Here is an 18456-nt window from a genome sequence, read left to right on the forward strand (position 1 = left end):
AACCCACTCACCTCTCTGTGAGAGAAGATGAGCCGGTCTGCTTCCATAAATATTACAGCCCTAGAAACCTTATGGAGTAGTCTACTCTGTCCCTTACAGTCAATAGGAATTGTCTCCATAACAACAGGTTTGCATGTTTTGTTTGTTGTTTGTTTGAGGGGGGACAATTTGGACACAGGGTATATGGGAAGTCTGTAATATTTTCTCAATATTTTTTAAAATCCAAAACTATTCTAAAATTAAAAGGTGGTTTTAAAAAGCCATTTTCAATTTTTATATTATCTGAAGTCGATATCAAATATTTTCACTGTATAGTCATAAGAGTTCATTGAGTTGAACACATAAGAAATTATAGCCTTTGCTCTTTGTAAGCAAGGAAACAAGACAAATATGTATCGTGGAATGAGAAAGGAATGGAAATAATTAGAGGATTTACTATCTCGTATCTTAGGCCCCTCACTGGGCAGTGCCCAATTTACTTTTTGCTAAATCCAGCCGGGGTTATTATTAGAGCAAACATTTGTTAAGTGTTTCCACAGGACCAAATTCAGTGCAAGCATTTGATATGAAAGAGTTTGTTTAATCCATTCTATTGTGTTTTGTTATTTTTCTCTTAAACATTTGAGATTCAAAGAGGTGCCTTTTCCAAAATCCCACAGATGATGCTTGGTAAGGCTGGATTCAAACCCCAGTATCTTTTAGTTACCCCACTGTTTATTGCTTGCACTGTAATCCCATGGGATATTTGTTAAAGTACAGATTGCTGGGTAACAATAAACTCAGACCTTGACACACACACACAAAAAAAGTACAGATTGCTGGGCATGCCAGATGCACTGCTTCAGAATCCAAAGAGGTGGCCAAGGAAATGGGCCTCTGGTCCTACCTCCATGAAGTGATTCCAGTGCCCAGTACTCTAGTTTTTGCTTCCTCTCAGATACTCTACTAATTTGTTATAGGTTATCATTAGTAGTTATTGTTAATTAGATCGTCTTTAAATAGGAATCTATTGACCACATAGGTTGTTAGCCACAAGGTTAGTAGTTTGAAACCACCAGCCACTCTGTGGGTAAAAGACAAACTTTAAACTCTGGTAAAGAGTTACAGTCCCAGGAAATAATGGGCAGCTCTACACTGCCCTATAGGGTCCCACTGTGTTGGATTCAGCTTGATGGCAGTGAGTTTGATTTTTGGTATCCTCAACCCCAGTATTATTTTACCAATATATCTTCCAGTATATACTCCTCTTCCTTAATTTTAAAAACCTTGAGTGACCTGTTTTCTTGCATGATCAGACCAATTTCTTTTAGACCTAGCACCCATTGTACACTATTAGCATGTCAGTAGTTATGTTTTATGTAACATTAATATATCCAGCAAACACACACACACACACACACACACAGCTATTTCACTATCTGCTGAAAACATGAGCAGATAACCACTTGCTGCTCTTTTCCACTAATGCTCCTTCAAGGAAGCAGAGAAGAAAACTTAGTCAACCACCTTGAGAACAAAAATTGGCTGAATGTATTGACAGAGTACTGCAGAGTAATATAGTTTGAGAAGCAGTTTGGTTCATTGAACAGCCTCTTATGAATGAAAACTTAGCCAGGGCTAAACATGAACGCAGGTTTGGGAACCAATTCTGCCCCACCCTGTTTTGCTCTCTTAACTAGGTCCTTTCTACAGTTATTTTTACTTAAAAATTGGAGACCATTTGTTAATCCTTTAGATACTCATATAAATCAGTCATATTGCAAAAGGAACTATTTATAGCAGGCATATTTTCTTTCCTCATCAGAACTGTTAGAGAAATGACAAGTCATTTGTTAGAGAAATGGCAAGAAAGGTAAGCCTCACTCATTGGAAATCTGTGTGAAGCAAATTAGTCACTATAATAAACAGATGACTGAGCCTCGCTATGACAATAAGTCTCACTATCTCACTGCACCATGCTTCCTCATAAAAAGTGATTGTAGCTTGATCTATTCAGTGAGGAACTGCACAATAAAACTCCACCTAGATCAGGACCAAAGGTCATAGCAACAGATATTACACACTCATAGGGATTACACAGCTGCACTTCCACGCATCTTTGCTGGCAGGTTGTTTTATTCCTGAAAGCATGGGCCGGAAATGAATGCTTGATAGCACACGACCCCCGTTTCCCATGTCACCCAGAAAAGCATGACATTGAAGTGCAAGTGCTAGAAAAGAGGCTTACTGGAGCAGAGAAATGGATGATGGGAAATCCAGAAGGGGCTCGCAGGAGAAATTTCAGAACTGTACTTCTCTGCTCATACCACCTAACCCAGATTTCTGATTAGAATCATAACAATACATCTTAATACCCTAATTATGCAGCTTCTACTTATCTTGACATTCAGATTCATGGACAAAAGAAAATGTATTATATATAAACCAATTATGGGAAACAGGAGAATTTAACAAGACAGCAGTCTAATTATAAGCTTTTCTTAATTACTAAGAGCTAAACATGAGCCATCACAGTTTTAGAATTACCCTAAATCCTGAATATGAATTTTTCAGAGAAAAGAGCCGTTTCCTTTCCTTGGAAGGTGTTTTTAGGGCTCAAGGGAGCTCAACAAGAGAGAAGTTGTTCATGGAGCTAGGACATTGTCTGGCTGTGAACTCAGTTCAAGACCTTTGCTGGGGTGCAGGGGTAGTATCAGACCCTGCAGCTCAGACCCAAGCACTGCCCTGCAGACAGGAGAGGGGGCAGCGAGTGAATCAGAGAATGGCAGCGTTCTCTGTGCAAGCATGGCAGAGTTCATCAAAGCAGGCCAAGGGACTAAACCCATGTTGGTGTGTGCAAAATCTTAGCTCGGGATTACCCAGAATACAGGGTAAATGTTTGAAATGCACTTGAAAGGATAAATTAGAAGGAGTCAACATCACACGAAAAACAAATGAATGATTCGTGTGTATTACTTATAAAGAAGCCAACGTATAGAGGGCACAAGTTTTTTTGCTTATTCAAGCAGTTGAAGAATAAAAAGTTAAAGACAGAGCTACCATACGACCCAGTAATTCCACTCCTGTCTATCTACTCAAGAGATTGAAAAGCAGTGACGTAAGCAGACCATGGACATCAATGTACATTCCAGCAAAATAACCAAAATAGCCAGTAGCCAGTAGCTGGGCACCGTAGCCAAAAGGTAAACATAATTTATATGTTCATCAACAAATCAATTTACTAGCAAAAGGTGATACGTACATATAACGGAATATACTTCAGTCATCAAGAAAAATAAAGTCCTGATACATGCTACAACATGAATGAACCTGGAAAACATGACTATTGACATCGGTCAGTAACAAAAGGATAAATATTGGATGATTCCACTTTTTTGACACACGTAGAATAGATAAATTTAGAGAGGCTTGAGTTTAATAATGATTCCTAGGGATGAGAGGAGAGGGTAATCACTGTTTATGAAGCACTGAGTTTCTGTGTATAGTGTTGAACAATTTGGTAATGGGTATTTATGGTGCTTGTATAAAAATATTAATGTAATTAGTATCACCGAATTATAGATATGAAAAGTCATGAATTGGAAAATGTAGTGCAACATCTATATTTACAACCATAAATCAGTAAATGGGGAATCAGGAAGCAGAAACTGGAAGTCTCACTGCACTGTCTGCAGTCCAATGCACTAGGCCGCACTACCTTTCCATTCATGAATTCAGTGGCACAGAAAGGACTCGCCTCCCACTCTTCCCTGACCCTAATTGCCACCCACACCATGCTCGGACCTAGCCTGAACTTGATCACCATGCACTGAAATTTCTGTTTTACATTATCCATGCATTTTGGCCTTCTGAATAGATGTTGCCTTTCCTTGTTTTGTCAAACAGAAAAGACAAGCTACTTGCCTGCACGTAGAAACTTACATGGATTGGTGAGGCAGGATCGGGCTGCACACTCTAGAACACAAATCAGAAGTGTACTGTATCATCATCTCATAAGTTCAACAACACTTCAGTGAGAGGGCATGCTACTGGTAAGAGTGATAGTTGATCTTGCCTTTAGCAGGGAATACTGGCAACTGGCCATGACCAGACAGAAGAGGAGGATCCACATATCTTTGCAAAAGCCTTGGTTCAAGGTAAGAAATCCAAGAAGGGAAACCAGGACAATGAGTAGAATAGCCAACACATTTTCCTTGATATCTTCAGTTCTGTGCAAAACAAAAGAAAGAGTAAACAAAGGTAAGTGTCTTTCTGTTTACACATGTACTGCTCACCTGCTTCTGCAAACAACACAAAGCAATCCCCTCCAGCAAGGCTTTAAATTCACTACAAGATTTTAAGGGTTATTTAGTTGGTTACCCTGTGTTATAAAAACAAAATCCATATTCTAGCGCCAGCTTTCTGTTATTGAAACAAATGAAATATAATCCCATTGGATTTCCTTGGCCACTAAACTGAGTTTTGGAAAGGCACTTAACGCTTTCATTCATACCAATGAGGTGTGCTACCGATAGAAGAGCTTCGTGGGCTCCTGAAATGGAAAGGAAATGGTGCGATAACATCTGGTTAAAGCAAGTAATCATTTCCAGACTCCATTTCTATTGCCAGAATTGGCTGCCCACTTTGAGAAGATGGAGAGCTACTGCCAGAGTAAGGAGAGGTCCCAGAGGCCTGACCAGGACTGGTCATGAACTTCGACCCGACTGTTCATTCCCATTGGGAATTTTTACCTGTAAGGCTCGGCAGGGCAGCTGCAGGGTGGAGAGGGAGCTCATCCAGAGGTGGGGGCTCCTCAGGGGATATGCTGAGGAATAGGGGCAAGAGTGTTTTAAGAGACTGTGAAGAAAGGGGCAGTAGGACTAGATTGTGGAGCCTGAGTAGGATGATGAGGGAAGGGGCATTCAAGGAGAGGAGACGTATGGGTTAAGGGTTTGGGGACATCTGATGGTGTTAGAAGGGAAAACATGGTGTCATGAGTATAAACTGAGTTTGAGAGCTCTATTGAATGACAAGCATGGAAGGCATGGCTGGAATGGAGTCATGAGGGACAGACAATAAGGGCAAGGAAAGAAGAGCCCAGGCTGTAGGTGAGTAATTCACAAAAATTATGAGCATACATCTCTGGTTCGAGCCCACCCAGGGACAGAAATGCTCATTTTAAAAAATGTAAACTTTTGGATTTGTGTCTGCACTGCAGACCAGACCCCCTCATGTAAAGACAATGAGGAGCTTACATCTCACATCACCAATCTTTGCTCATGTACATCTTTTTCCCCACCACGAAATTGTAATATTCTTTAGACGGAGTAGGCACTCTTGAATATGTCTAGCACCATAGACACTTCAAAACATTTTTTAAATGGATGAATATATGAGTAAATAAAGAGTCTAGAACAAGAACTCAAATCTAACTTACCCCGATGAAAGGCTCACTGAAGATTGGGTGCTGTACCTAAGTGTGGTGAAGAAAGTGGGTGGTGCCCACCTATCAGAAAGAATGCCATCTGGGGTCTTAAAAGCTTGTCTTCAACCAAGGACCCCTCTAAGTGATGTGCCACCCAAGCTGTGAGAGTTAGGTTTATTGGGGACCCCGCCTAACACACAAGCCCACATGAAAGAAGCACACCAGCATGTGTGCTCCAAGGATTGTAAATAATAAAAATCCAAGCTCTAAGAAGATCATTGTATTAGGGCTTAAATTCTGAGCACTCAGTTTGCAGAAGGTCATGAGTGACGGTGAAAACCCACAAGCATTTGCAGAGGCCCCACAAGGAATTCCCTCCATCTGTTGACCAGGGACCTGAAGCAGAGCCCTTGCCCTCAGACTGGTTGCATTAGAAAGTGAGTTAATACAGATAGAGTTAAGTTAGATTGTAAAAGCTTATTATTTGTTCTCCCTTTGACCCATTTTTATTTTGTCATTGTTTATATTACCTTCTGCTTTCTTTTGTACTGAGGTTTTTCTTTGTTTTATTTTGTTATTATTGTTGTTATTTTTTGTATGATTTTCTTCATATGAAATCCTGAATAGGTATATCTATAGAGATAGTATCTAGAATAAATAGTTTCTTCAGGTTATAACAGAATAGATTGGTAGGGGGGATGGGAAGCTAATAACAATAAGTACAAAATGAAGACAATTTTCTAAAATTATGGTGATGCTCACACAACTATTTTAATATATCCAAACCATTGAATGATGTGGGATGTGAATTATGTGTCAAAAAAACTCTTGTAACTAAAAACAATTTTAAAGAGCTAATGCTAATACCCAAAGAGAAGAAAGAGCTACAATGAAGGAGGCAACTTTGAGTTAGCAAACAAGCATGTGAATGATGTGACCGTGTTGCTGTTGGTGCCGTGGCATCTATTTCAAGTTAAAGAGATCCCGGGCGGCAAAGCAGGACTGCTGGTGCCAGCTTTCATAGATGGGATATTGACAGGAGGCGATCACCAGGTTTTCCTCCTGTGAATTCATTCCATGAATTTGAACTGCAGCTGGTCAGCCAGCAGCCAAGTGCTTAACCAGGGAACCACCCAGGCTCTTTGAGTTATGTGGATAGGAAACTCTAGGTGAACATCAAGGAGACGGGAAGAACGTTACACAGCTGTGCTGGACTGTAACTGACATATTAACAATAACAAAGAACAAAAAAGAAAGATAACAGAGATGTGAAGTATTTGGATAAAATGATACTCAAGACCTGGAGAACCAAGATATAGTTGGTGGAAAGGGAGACATATTCTTTTTTTTTTTAATCATCTTATTAGGGGCTCATACAACTCTTATCACAATCCATACATACATCAATTATGTCAAGCATATTTGTATATTCATTGCCCTCATCACTCTCAAAACATTTCCTCTCCACCTAAGCACCTGGCATAAGCTCCTCATTTTCCCCTCCCTTCCCGCTCCCCTCTCCCTCATGAACCCTTGATAATTTATAAATTATTATTTTGTCATAGCTTGCACTGTCCAAGGTCTCCCTTCACCCACTTTTCTGTTGTCTGTCCCCCAGGGAGGAGGTTATATGCAGATCCTTGTAATCGGTTCCCCCTTTCCAACCCACTCTCCCTCCACCCTCCCAGTATTGCCACTGGTCCTGAAGGGATCATCTGCCCTGGATTCCCTGTGTTTCCAGTTCCTATCTGTACCAGTGTATATCCTCTAGTCTAGCTAGATTTGTAAGGTAGAATTGGGATCATGATAGTGGGGGAGGAGGAAGCATTTAGGAACTAGAGGAAAGTTATATGTTTCATCATTTCTACCCTGCACCCTGACTAGCTCGTCTTCTCTCCGAGACCCTTCTGTAAGGGGATGTCCAGTGGCTTAAAAATGGGCTTTGGGTCTCCACTCCGCACTCCCCCCCCATTCACTATGATATAATTTTTTTGTTCTGATGCTACCTGATCTTATCTTCCACTATGTACTCTTTAAAAAAGCTTTTATTCATTCACATCACTAAAATTTGTGGTAGGCGCGTCATTGTACTCATAACATTCTGGTGTCTATTTTTAATATTTAAAGGCCTAGGAAAGCAAATTAAAATTTCAATGAGAAATATAATGCCTTTATATTTTGGGAAAATTCCCTAAAGTAGAATTGTTCCCTAGATTGTCTGTCACAGGATTTCATCCATCTATGCCCTATCAAAACCCACTGGGGTCATCATATACTAATATTTAAATATTGGACTAAAATGTTTATTCAATAGGTTGGAGCATCATGACCAAGGCTATATTACAGAAAAATGTATATGTCAGAGGTTCACAAGATGTACTGGAGGGGATGGACACCAGAGAGAGGACACACCACAATCCAGAGGCAAGGCACTGGGGCACCTAGGAAGTGACTTGACTGTAAACAGAAGCTGACTTTCAGATACAGAGAGAGCAGAAAGGGTCTGATTGAACAGGTTGTATACAACAACAGGTTAAAGAATCAGGATGATTCTAAGATTTCAATCTGGGGATCAGGGAGGAGGAATATGGCAGAATCAAAGGCAGATATTGGAAAGGGCAACTGATTTGCAAAAGAAGTTAATGGAGCGATTCATTCATTCACCCAAAGTGTTCAGCACTGCAGTAGAGCTCAGGACACATCAATAAGCAATACGTATCCCCCTACTTCTGGGGTTTCCTTTCTAGTGAGTGATGATATAAAAATAATAAACACAGAAAGTCAGTATGCTATACCGTATTTCAACATGATGTCTGCAAGAGAAAAAAGAACAGAGCAGCGGGGAAATGGGAGTGGGTGATGTAGAAGTTGTTGTGATTTTAAGCAGGAAGATTGCAGCTGCCTTACTGGGAAATAAAAGCAGCTTTGTGGTGTAGGGTGTTACTCCCTGGACTCAATGGTTAAGCTTCTAGCTGGAAGCTAGAATGGTTGGCTTCTAGCTGGAGAGCTGGCAGTTCAGATTCATTGAATTAATTCACAGGAGAAAAATGTCAAGGTGAGCCATTGGGAAAAACCAACTGCTCCGAATTAAGTGAGGATCTACTCCCAGCAAGATTTACAGTCTATGAGACCCACAGGGGCAGTTCTACTCTGTCCTATATGGTCACTATGAGGCAGCATTGACTTAATGGCAGTGAGTTTATTGAAAGGTACACTGAGCAGAGGCTTGAATGGTGTGTGGGGATTGGGGTGTTGTTAGTTGTGCAGGTTAGAGGGAGAGCATTCCAGGAAGAAGGAACCCTCAGGACAAAGGATTTCTGGCAGATGAAGGCCAGACAGAAAGGCCAGCATGGTGGGGAGAGGAGTCATGGGCCACAGCAGGAGAAGAGATGAGAGAGGGAAGGCGTGGCTGGATCTTGGAGGCCTCTGAGGCATCATGTGATGACTGGCATTGATGAGACATGAATGAGGAGCTGTTGCAGGGTTGTCAGCAAACTAGTGCTATTCCAAAAGCACGACTCTGTGTGCTAAGAATCGTCCACAGGGAGAAGGAGCGGCACGTGTTAACGTGCTATTGCAGTAGCCCAGATGAGAAATGACAGCAACTCAGACCAGAATGGTACCATTTAAGGGCAGAAATATAGGAGAGATACATTGAATGTCCTATGTGATTGAATGTAGGGTGTGAAACTAGGAAGATTCTAGGGTGAGGCCAAGAATTTTAGCTTGAGAAACGGAAAGTTTCTAGTGGCAGAATGAAGGCTGGCAGATGGCACGGCCAAGACAAATCAATCCTAAGGGAGCTAAGAGTAGGAGTTGAAAGAGCTGTCCTGCACTGAAAAAGGGAAGGACGTACTTTGCTCTTTGGGGTGTCGTGCAGCCTGTGCCTGCATGCTTCCATATTCTGATCCGCATACTGAGTTGTACCTGCTGCGTCGTGAATAAGTCACGTAAATCTAACTATGGCAGTTCTATGTGGCCATGGCAACAAAGGACAGAACTCAGTGGAAAAACAGAGAGCCTTGAGAAAAACAGCTGGTGTTAGAATTGGTAAAATGGTTATAGGTTGTGGGTCTCCTCGCCACCTCATGGGATTCCAGCGTTGCTCTAAATCTGGTAATTAACTCCTGAGTTAGATAGGTTCCCATAATTTTACAATGCTCTTCTTCAGAGATTGGTACCTTGTAGGAAGACATTCAAAGTACAGGGCATAAAATCTCGCCATCCTCACTTCTGAGGAGCATGCTGGCTAGACTTTTTCCAAAACAGATTTAGTCATTCTTCTGGCAGTCCAAGGTATATTCAATATTTTTTGCCAACTCCATAACTCAAATGCATCATTTCTTCTTCAGTCCTCCTTATTCTTACCCAGCTTCGGCATGCATGTGGGTAATTGAAACACCAGGGCTTGGGTCAGGCACACTGTAGTGACATCTTTGCTTTTGAATACTTTAAAGAGGACTTTTGAAGCAGATTTGCCCGATGCAGTATATCACATTACAATTCTATCGTGTTATGGACTAGACATTGGAAATGAACTTCTTATGCTCGGGAATCGGTACATTTTTAAAGCTTTCTGAAAATTCTGATGAACAGTGTTATTTGAATATTACATTCCCTTTGCAATGTTCCAAAACTGCTTGGTTTTTCTAGGTCATTATTTTTTTTACTTCGTCTTCTTTCTTCCTTGCTGTCAGGTTCATGGATCCCTGTTTCACTCTGTGATTGACTGCTTCCAGGAAAATCAGACCACGATGTTTGATAATAGAAGTCCTTGGGTGGTGTCAACCGTTAAGTGCTTGACTACGAACTGAAAAGTTGGGCAGTTTGAACAGTGTTGAGGGGTCACATCCTTAAAACTCTTCTGGTGACATTCTATTTTGACATGTGTGACTCACCATGAGTTAGGGCTGACTCCATGGCAACTGGATGTTTGATTTTGTATAAGCTTTTATTAATTAGCCTTTTCATTGATAAGTTTTTAAAAGCTAAGCTAATACAGGCTCCAACTGAAGGCCTATTTCTCTTATAAATTAAGTGCTTAAATTTTAGCTCTTGAATTTGACAAGGTCTACCTTACCTACTCTAATTTTATTTTCTTTAGCTACTTTCTGGGTTCTAGGCCACATTCTAGTTCATTATAATAATAGGAAATAATATTTAATGGTTTCTTCTTATATGCTACATTGGTTTAATTCTTATACACATTCTTTTTTTCTCAATCATAAATTATCCTATATTTTTATATCACTTATATGTTTTAAAATAATGGCAAATGTCAATAACAATAAGGAGTGAATTTTTTTATTTAAGCCTATTTTTTATTAAAAGATTATTTTATTGGGGGCTCTTACAATTCTTATTACAATCCATACATCAATTGTATCAGGCAGATTTGTACATATGTTGCCATCATTCTTTTCTAGACATTTACTTGCGATTGAGCCCTTGGTATCAGCTCCTCTTTTTTTCCCTTCCTCGTATACACATTTTGTTAAGAGAGGTAGGATTACTTGACAGAAAACAAAAACAAAACACAAACAACAAAGCACAGAGAAGCTTCCTAGCCATCTTGAGATCACAGCAGCAGTTGAAATGGGCACTGGGTTTAAATCCAAAAGTCTGACTCCAGACCTCCTAGACGAGGGATCAATTGCTATATGTCTACCCTGGACACAAACTTGCATAAAAGGAGATTAAACTTGTAAACTTAAAAACTTGCAGTAATTTCTTCATCATCTTTGCTTAGACCTTCATTTTATTTTCAATTATGTTTTTTCACTGCTAATGACATTTGAAAACTTAGAAAACTTTTTATTTTAATATGAGAGAGTTACATATGCTAATCCAACTTTCAATAATTATTTCTAATGAATAAAATTTAAATTTGGGGGGGAAAGTCTCAAAGAATAACATCTTCCTTGGATTATTAGTTAAACATTAAATGTACCTCTTAAGTATATGCCTTTGACTGACATAGGATTGTTATAAGAACCATTATAACACCATTCTTTGACCTACAGGCCCTGAAATTTGTGGCTGCAATTTTGCATGGACATAATTTTCTAAAAGGAACTCTGTGGCGCAGTGGTTAAGTGGCTGCTTGCAAACTAAATGGTTGGCAGGTCAAACCCACCAGTTTCTCAGCAGGAAAAATACATGGTAGTCTGCTTCTGTAAAGATTACAGTCTTGGGAATTCTATTGAGCAATTCCACAATGTCCAATAGGACAACTATGAGTGTGAATTAACTGAACCAGCAATGGATTATCATTTTAACATATGTAATCATGCCATTTAAGGCATTATTATACCAAATAGTCATTGGGGGAGCAAACAGCAGCCTTTCATTGCCCATTGACTGTGAACAGTAAGCATCTGTTGATGATAGGGTTGGTAACTTCTTGACTTTTCAAACCAAGATCCCAGTCAAAATTGCTCAGCCTTCAAAGATCATAATATTGTTCTTTGCAGCAAGACTAGAAATAAGAAGTTCCACCTTCCTAGCCCACCTTAACCAACCTTAACCACCCTCCAACCCAGTAACCACCTCCCCAACTCTATGACCTTTTATCTTGAGAAAAGAGATGGGAAAGGGGGGGAAAGGTGAAAAGCCTTTCTTAACATTACAAACCAGTGTACATTAGACATGAGTAAGAAATCAGAATTCACATTGGCTGGGAAGAACTAGGAATTGGTCCATTTCATGGTTAACCCTCTGGCTGTGCGTTTACTAATCTAGCCAAACCCTGTGGGGCAGTCTCGAGTTTTCCTACAAAAATATGTCATCAGTGTGGTAAATTGAAAGTAGATCAAAGCACAATACTGTCCCCAAAACTACCTTAATCTCAATCCTGTTGCCTAATTCTAATTATCTCCTATTTTAAGTTTTCAGCATCTTATTGATTTGTGTTTGCAGTAGAAGAAATCTATTCTTTGAAAACATCCCATGGAAACTCAGCAAGTAGAAATGCTTTTTTAAAAAACATACATATGTGTATTCCCCTGTCCTCACTGTCTTTCAGGTGTACATTTGCATGCTCAGCGGCTTACCGATCCAGTAATGCCAACAAGGTAAGTCGATCATACCAGACTTTAATCCACTTGCCAGGGAAAACAATAAGCTTGTAAAACTGATCTCTGTTAAATTTTCCTTGGGTCGAGGAGCATGAAGAGTCCTCCAGGTCTTGACTCAGATGCTTTTAAATACAAAAAGAGAGAGAGAGAGGGGATTTCATGTTGACATGTTATTGACATAAATGTACATTGTAACTCAAAAATACCCAAACCAGATGTTCAAACTTAGAAATGCAGACCCATGTATTTCATAATACATGGATAACCTGAAAAAAGAAACATGTTTTTAAGAGATTTTTAATAGGTTTGACATATAATTCAATTCAAGATATCATACAATTCAATAGTTCAATCATATTAAGAAGAGTTGTGCAATCAACACCACAATCAATTTTAGAACATTTTCTTCTTTCCTGTATTGTTGTTATTTGCCCATTTCCCTTCAACCTCTCCTGCTATGTCCCTAGGAAATGAACAATTTAGTTATGGTCTTTATAGACTTACCTATCCTGGATTTCATATACATAAAAACACACAAAGAAAAACAATAATAATTAACAAATATAACAGAAAAATCTCAATAAAAAAAGCAGAAAATATTTATAACTGGAAAATTTTAAATGAGTCAAAAGGGAAATCAAATGATAAGGTGTTACATTTTAACCTAACTACAGCTACAATAATCCACTTTATACTGCACTTGTCTGAAAGCAAGGCTATTCACAACCCTAGTAATCCCTAAAGGGTATCTTCATATGGAGCCCCTGCAAATGAATTTTGAGCAAGCCAGGTGTTTAGAATTTAAGCTCTAATACCACTCCCAACTCCAATCTTGGATTTTATTTACAATCCTTGAATCACACAGGCTGGTGTGATTCTGTGTGGACTTAGCTGACACATCACTTAGTGGTGCTTGTTTTAAGACTCTAGCACAGCAGTTCTCAACCTGTGGGTCGCAGCCCCTTTGGGGGGCGAACGACCCTTTCACAGGGGTTGCCTGATTCATAACAGCAGGAAAATTACAGTGATGAGTAGCAACAAAAATAACTATGGTTGGTGGATCACCACAACATGAGGATAACAGCATTAGGAAGGTTGAGAACCACTGCTCTAACATTATTCTTTCTGGTAGATGGGCACCACCTGATTTCTTCACCACACTTTGCTATAGTCCCCTTATCTTCGGTGACAGATATGAGAGCAAATATCAAGTGGGCCATATCGTAAGAACTTATTGTTCTTAGATTATGGCTATGATTAAGTGTGAGCTCAAAATTCATTCATATACCTATAATTTCTATATAACCACAGGTCACTTTAGGGACATGATTATTATTTGATTGAAGAATATTATAAATCATCTCCCTGGGGCATATGATAATTCTATGATATTATCATTAATTTATCCATTGATCTAGAGCTTAAACCACTGTTGAGAAAAGGGAATTATACATGTGTAGGACAGCATTTTAGACGTCAATATATGGATTGTTGACCTGTACAAATTAAAAACTTAAGTGACTAGACACTACCCAAACTGTCCTTAACACCTTTTACATTGCCACAGTAATCAAAATATCTTGATACTGGTAAAATGATAGATTTATAGACCTATGCAATACAATAAAAATAATAGAAATAATTGCATTCTCCTGCAAGCAACTGATTTTTGACAAAGGATCAAAAAACATTAAATGGGAAAGGGCTAATCTTTTCAAAAAATGGGACTGGAAAAATTGTATCTTGGTCTCAGAACACCGAAACAGGACTCATAGCTTATCCATGAAAATAACACACTCAAGGTAGAGACCTAAATATAAATCCCAGAGCTACAAGGACCATAATGAGAAAATCGGGACAAACTTAAGGGCCTTATGACAGGACATCAACAGACTACCAACTGTAATAAAGGAAGCACACGCATAGTGCAAGACAAAATCGGTGAGTGGGTCCTGCTAAAAACAAAACACTTATGCACATTAACAACTTCATCAAAAGAGTAAAATGAAAGTTCACAGTTTTGACAAACAAAAATTTAGGTGAAGTATGATTTATTCCTGTAAAATGCAAATTTTGTACTTTTATACTTTGGTTTAAAATTCCTTTACACCACAAGGTTGCACAGATATTTGTTTATCATCTTTCTTAAGGGTGTATAGTTTTATCTTTCACATCTAAATTATGAAGCTCACGAGAAGTTTTTTATATAATGGGAGATTGATTATTGCCCTAGTTTCATTTACTAAGTAGTCTTTCTGTCCTTAGTTGTTTTCCAATTTACCGTTGACTATAATTGTGGATGAGCTAGACTTTACATTTCTTTTTGTTATGTTTGCCCTCCTATTTCTTCAAGGAGCCTAGTAGCACGGCAGTGAAAACACCCATCCACCAAAAGGTCCATAGTTCTAACCCATTTCTTTGGTCATTTCCTTATGAAACACTAATGAATTGTTTGTTAGCCCTCTCACTCTCTTTCATATGTCCTAACCTTCCTTTCATGCTTTCCAGCACTTTGTCTCTCTGTTCTATCTAAATTATCTCTTTAGACTGAATTTCCAACCCACCAAATATCTATTCCTATGTACCAACTTTCCTTTTATGTAATCCAAGATTTTATTTTTATGAATTTGTTAATTTTCAGAAGTTCTACCTGGCGGCTTTCAGATCTGCTTAGTCATTATGTGATCTCTTGCATATAATTTATATTTTTATATTATCTTTTATTTCTTTATACATATTAAACAGAATTTAGGGAGGCTCTAATTTGCTTAAGTTGACAAACAAGAACAAAAAAAAGCAAAAGAAAGAAGAGATCAAAGTAGCATACAATAAAAGCTGTGGTATGATGATATCTTATAAAAGTATCAAATATTTATCTTTGGCTTATAAATGACAGAAGTGAATATGTGGACAGAATACTTAATATTTTCCCAATTAAGCAAAATTCACTTGTGTCGAGACACTTGGCATGAGGAGTGTAGCAGACTTGCTTTGATAGTAGACTATTGAGGAACGTTCTAATAAAGGAGATGTTTATCATTTCCTAGAGGCTAATGCATTGATCCCATTGACACAACAGAGAACTGGACAGAATATGAAATATTGATGCAAAAGGCATTTCAAGGGAAAGTTGATCCACAAAAGGAAAACTAAAGGACTTATGCCCAGATAATTACAGGAAAGTTCACAATGAGTGTTGCTTGTATCTGGAATTCTACTTAAGTATAGAATAGAACTTAGTGGACTGACCTAGTGTCATGCCAGCAGAAATATCATCTTTTAATAATGATTAATCATCTTTGGCATTAGTGATCGGTAGGTAAATTTGAGTAATAACCATACTACCTGGTCTTCTTTATAGGCATATCAATATCATCCTATCCCTAACAGCATTGTACATCTGGGTAGTTGGTGGCACGTTCTTTTTTATGAATAATGTGACACCATTCTGCTGCAATTTTTCATTCCCAGCATATACCATATGATTGCTCAATTCAAAATGGATAATGCCAGTCCATTTCATCTCACTAAAGACTAGTATATAAATATTTATGCATTGCACTGCATATCTGAACATTTCCAATTTTCTTAGATACATACTGTGAACATCCCAAGTTCTGATTAGTAATTGTTAGCATCTGTGTCTTCTCATTCTGAGCCATGACACATAAACAAATGAATGTCACAAAATCTTTACCCCATCCACATCATTAAGGTTGACCGTACTTTGAGAAGACCCCTCTTCCCCAGTCATGTTTTGAGTGTCTTCTAGCCTGAGGGCTCCTCCTCTAGGACTACATCAGACGATGCTCCACTGCTATTCCCAAGGTTTTCACTACTCAGTTTCTTGAGAAATAAACTACCATGTCCTTCTTTCTATCTGTCTGAGCCTGGAAACTCCACTGAAGCCTGTCTACCGTAAGTGGCCCTGCTGGCGTTTGAAATACCAGTGCAATGGATTCCAGCATCACAGCAACGTGATTCTAAAATCCACAGATGAATAGTGAAATAATACTGAAATACTGAAAATACTGAAAAAGTGGATGCACGGGACAAAATGACAAAGTGACTTTTCTGTCCGATTCATTAATTAAGCCCTGTCAACTAACTACCATGTTACATTTCTCACTAAGTCAGAATATCAGGCCTGCAATCATTTTATACACTACTATGAGAATGAAATTAAGAAAATCAGGAGAGCAGGGGGACAGGCTTAAGAACACATGATTATTGCATGTGCTCATATTCTCATATTATTCTGTATTTCCAGCATCATACACAAGACTCATTTAATAAATCTGAATGAATAAGAACCAAAAATTATAGTCAGCATATTTGTTTAAGAAGGAAGGGGAGTATATATCAGAAACATTTATTTAAAAGTTAAAGGCATTTTTGGTGAAATTAAAGAATTTAAGAATGTAAAGTGGGGGGGCAGAATGAATGTAAAGGATTTTGCCAGATACTGTTGTTTAAAATAATGTCACTTTCAAACATCCCAGATGACTAAAAATAACTGCTACCAATTACTAAGTAGATAAGTATGTTGTGTATTATCTCTACTCTTCAAATCTTCCAACTAGGTACTATTATCACCATTTAAAATATGAAAAACAAAGGCTCTCGATATGTGGTCACTAGTTTAAGGTCTTGTATTAGAAAGCATGTTTTGCCTCCTGAAACCTGGATTCTTTCTACATCTCACTTAAGGGAACCCAGATGAAGTCACACCTCAGGCAGGACCCATTGATCAGGTGACAGCTGCCTTCACTGAAAAGCAATTAGATTTCAGAAGTCAATATATATGAACTAAGTTATGAAAGAACAAATTAAAATCACAAAATTGGGAAAGAAACCATCAGCTGATGAACACTGGAAAAATTAATTATGATGGATAATAATGGACCCCAAATAACATGGTCTTTAAAATAATTTAAAACTGTGACATAGGACTTTGAGTAATAACTGTACCTAATAAAAGCTAAAATATCTATAACAGCTGTTGTATAAAGGAGAGTAAACGATAAGCTCTATGGAATCTCCCTAAAGTCAGGTATATCATGCATGTTATTGCACAAGGAGACAGACCATGTTCCTTTTTGAGGAGTCTAGAAACTTGTTTAAAGTTCTTAAAATGGCCCATATATGTGCATATGTGTTTTGGTTTTCTTGACAGGTCCATGGGAAGGGAACAAAAAAATAAGGAAGATATTTTTTAAGCACTGATGTTTTGGGGTACAATGTGCTATTTATTTCTAAAAGTCATCCACTCTAGTTGAGGTTGATGACTAGGTATTATAAGTGGGGTTATGAGAAATCACAGCAGTGACCACAGAAATCACAGCAGAGAAGACAAGCAACTGGAGAGCCCATCATTAACACAGGACAAAGCGAAAGCAATATTGGGTCGAGACCCAGCTGACATACCAAATACTAGCTCCTAAACCCAAAGACGTATTGTGTCAGTCATGTAGCAGTACCTATGGAAGTGCCTAGCATAGTGCACAGCATACAGCTAGTATTTGATACATGTTAGTGGAAATCTACTTAAAAATATATGAACAACACTTTGAAGGATCAAAAAAGAAAAAATATATAGGATATTGCTATATTTCTTAATAAATTTCTGAACATTATAAATGAAAAATATTCAAATGTTATACTTCTTTTTAAAGGCTACATATTATTTCAATTAAAAGAATGCATACAATTATCAGTAAATCTTTTAATGTGTTACAATTAATAATACATCTTTTCAGCTATATAATTAGAATTTCATTTGATCTATGTGCTAGTAAGTGTCAATATTCTTGTGGACAGGGGCTATTTATTTATTTTCAATCATCTTATGAGGGGCTCATACAACTCTTATCACAATCCATACATACATCAATTGTGTAAAGCATATTTGTACATTCATTGCCCTCATCATTCTCAAAACATTTGCTCTCCACTTAAGCCGAACAGGGGTTATTT

General features: G+C 38.3%; 1 protein-coding gene across 7 annotated transcripts in view; it reads right to left on the minus strand.

The window, feature by feature from the left end:
* The window catches only part of PCNX2 (pecanex 2), a 326649-nt gene that overhangs the window by 221239 nt on the left and 86954 nt on the right, over positions 1–18456 (minus strand). For all 7 annotated transcript variants that reach the window (XM_045297999.1, XM_045297998.1, XM_045297997.1 and 4 more), the window contains exons 10-12: positions 12457–12602; positions 4055–4208; positions 3922–3954 (exon numbers count right to left, since the gene is read on the minus strand). In XM_045297999.1, coding sequence (XP_045153934.1) covers positions 3922–3954; positions 4055–4208; positions 12457–12602 — 333 coding nt within the window. The remainder of the gene's footprint in view (positions 1–3921; positions 3955–4054; positions 4209–12456; positions 12603–18456) is intronic.

Source organism: Echinops telfairi, unplaced genomic scaffold (assembly GCF_000313985.2).
Source record: "Echinops telfairi isolate 266 unplaced genomic scaffold, ASM31398v2 ScPeMD7_7424;HRSCAF=8462, whole genome shotgun sequence".
Lineage (NCBI taxonomy): Eukaryota > Metazoa > Chordata > Mammalia > Afrosoricida > Tenrecidae > Echinops > Echinops telfairi.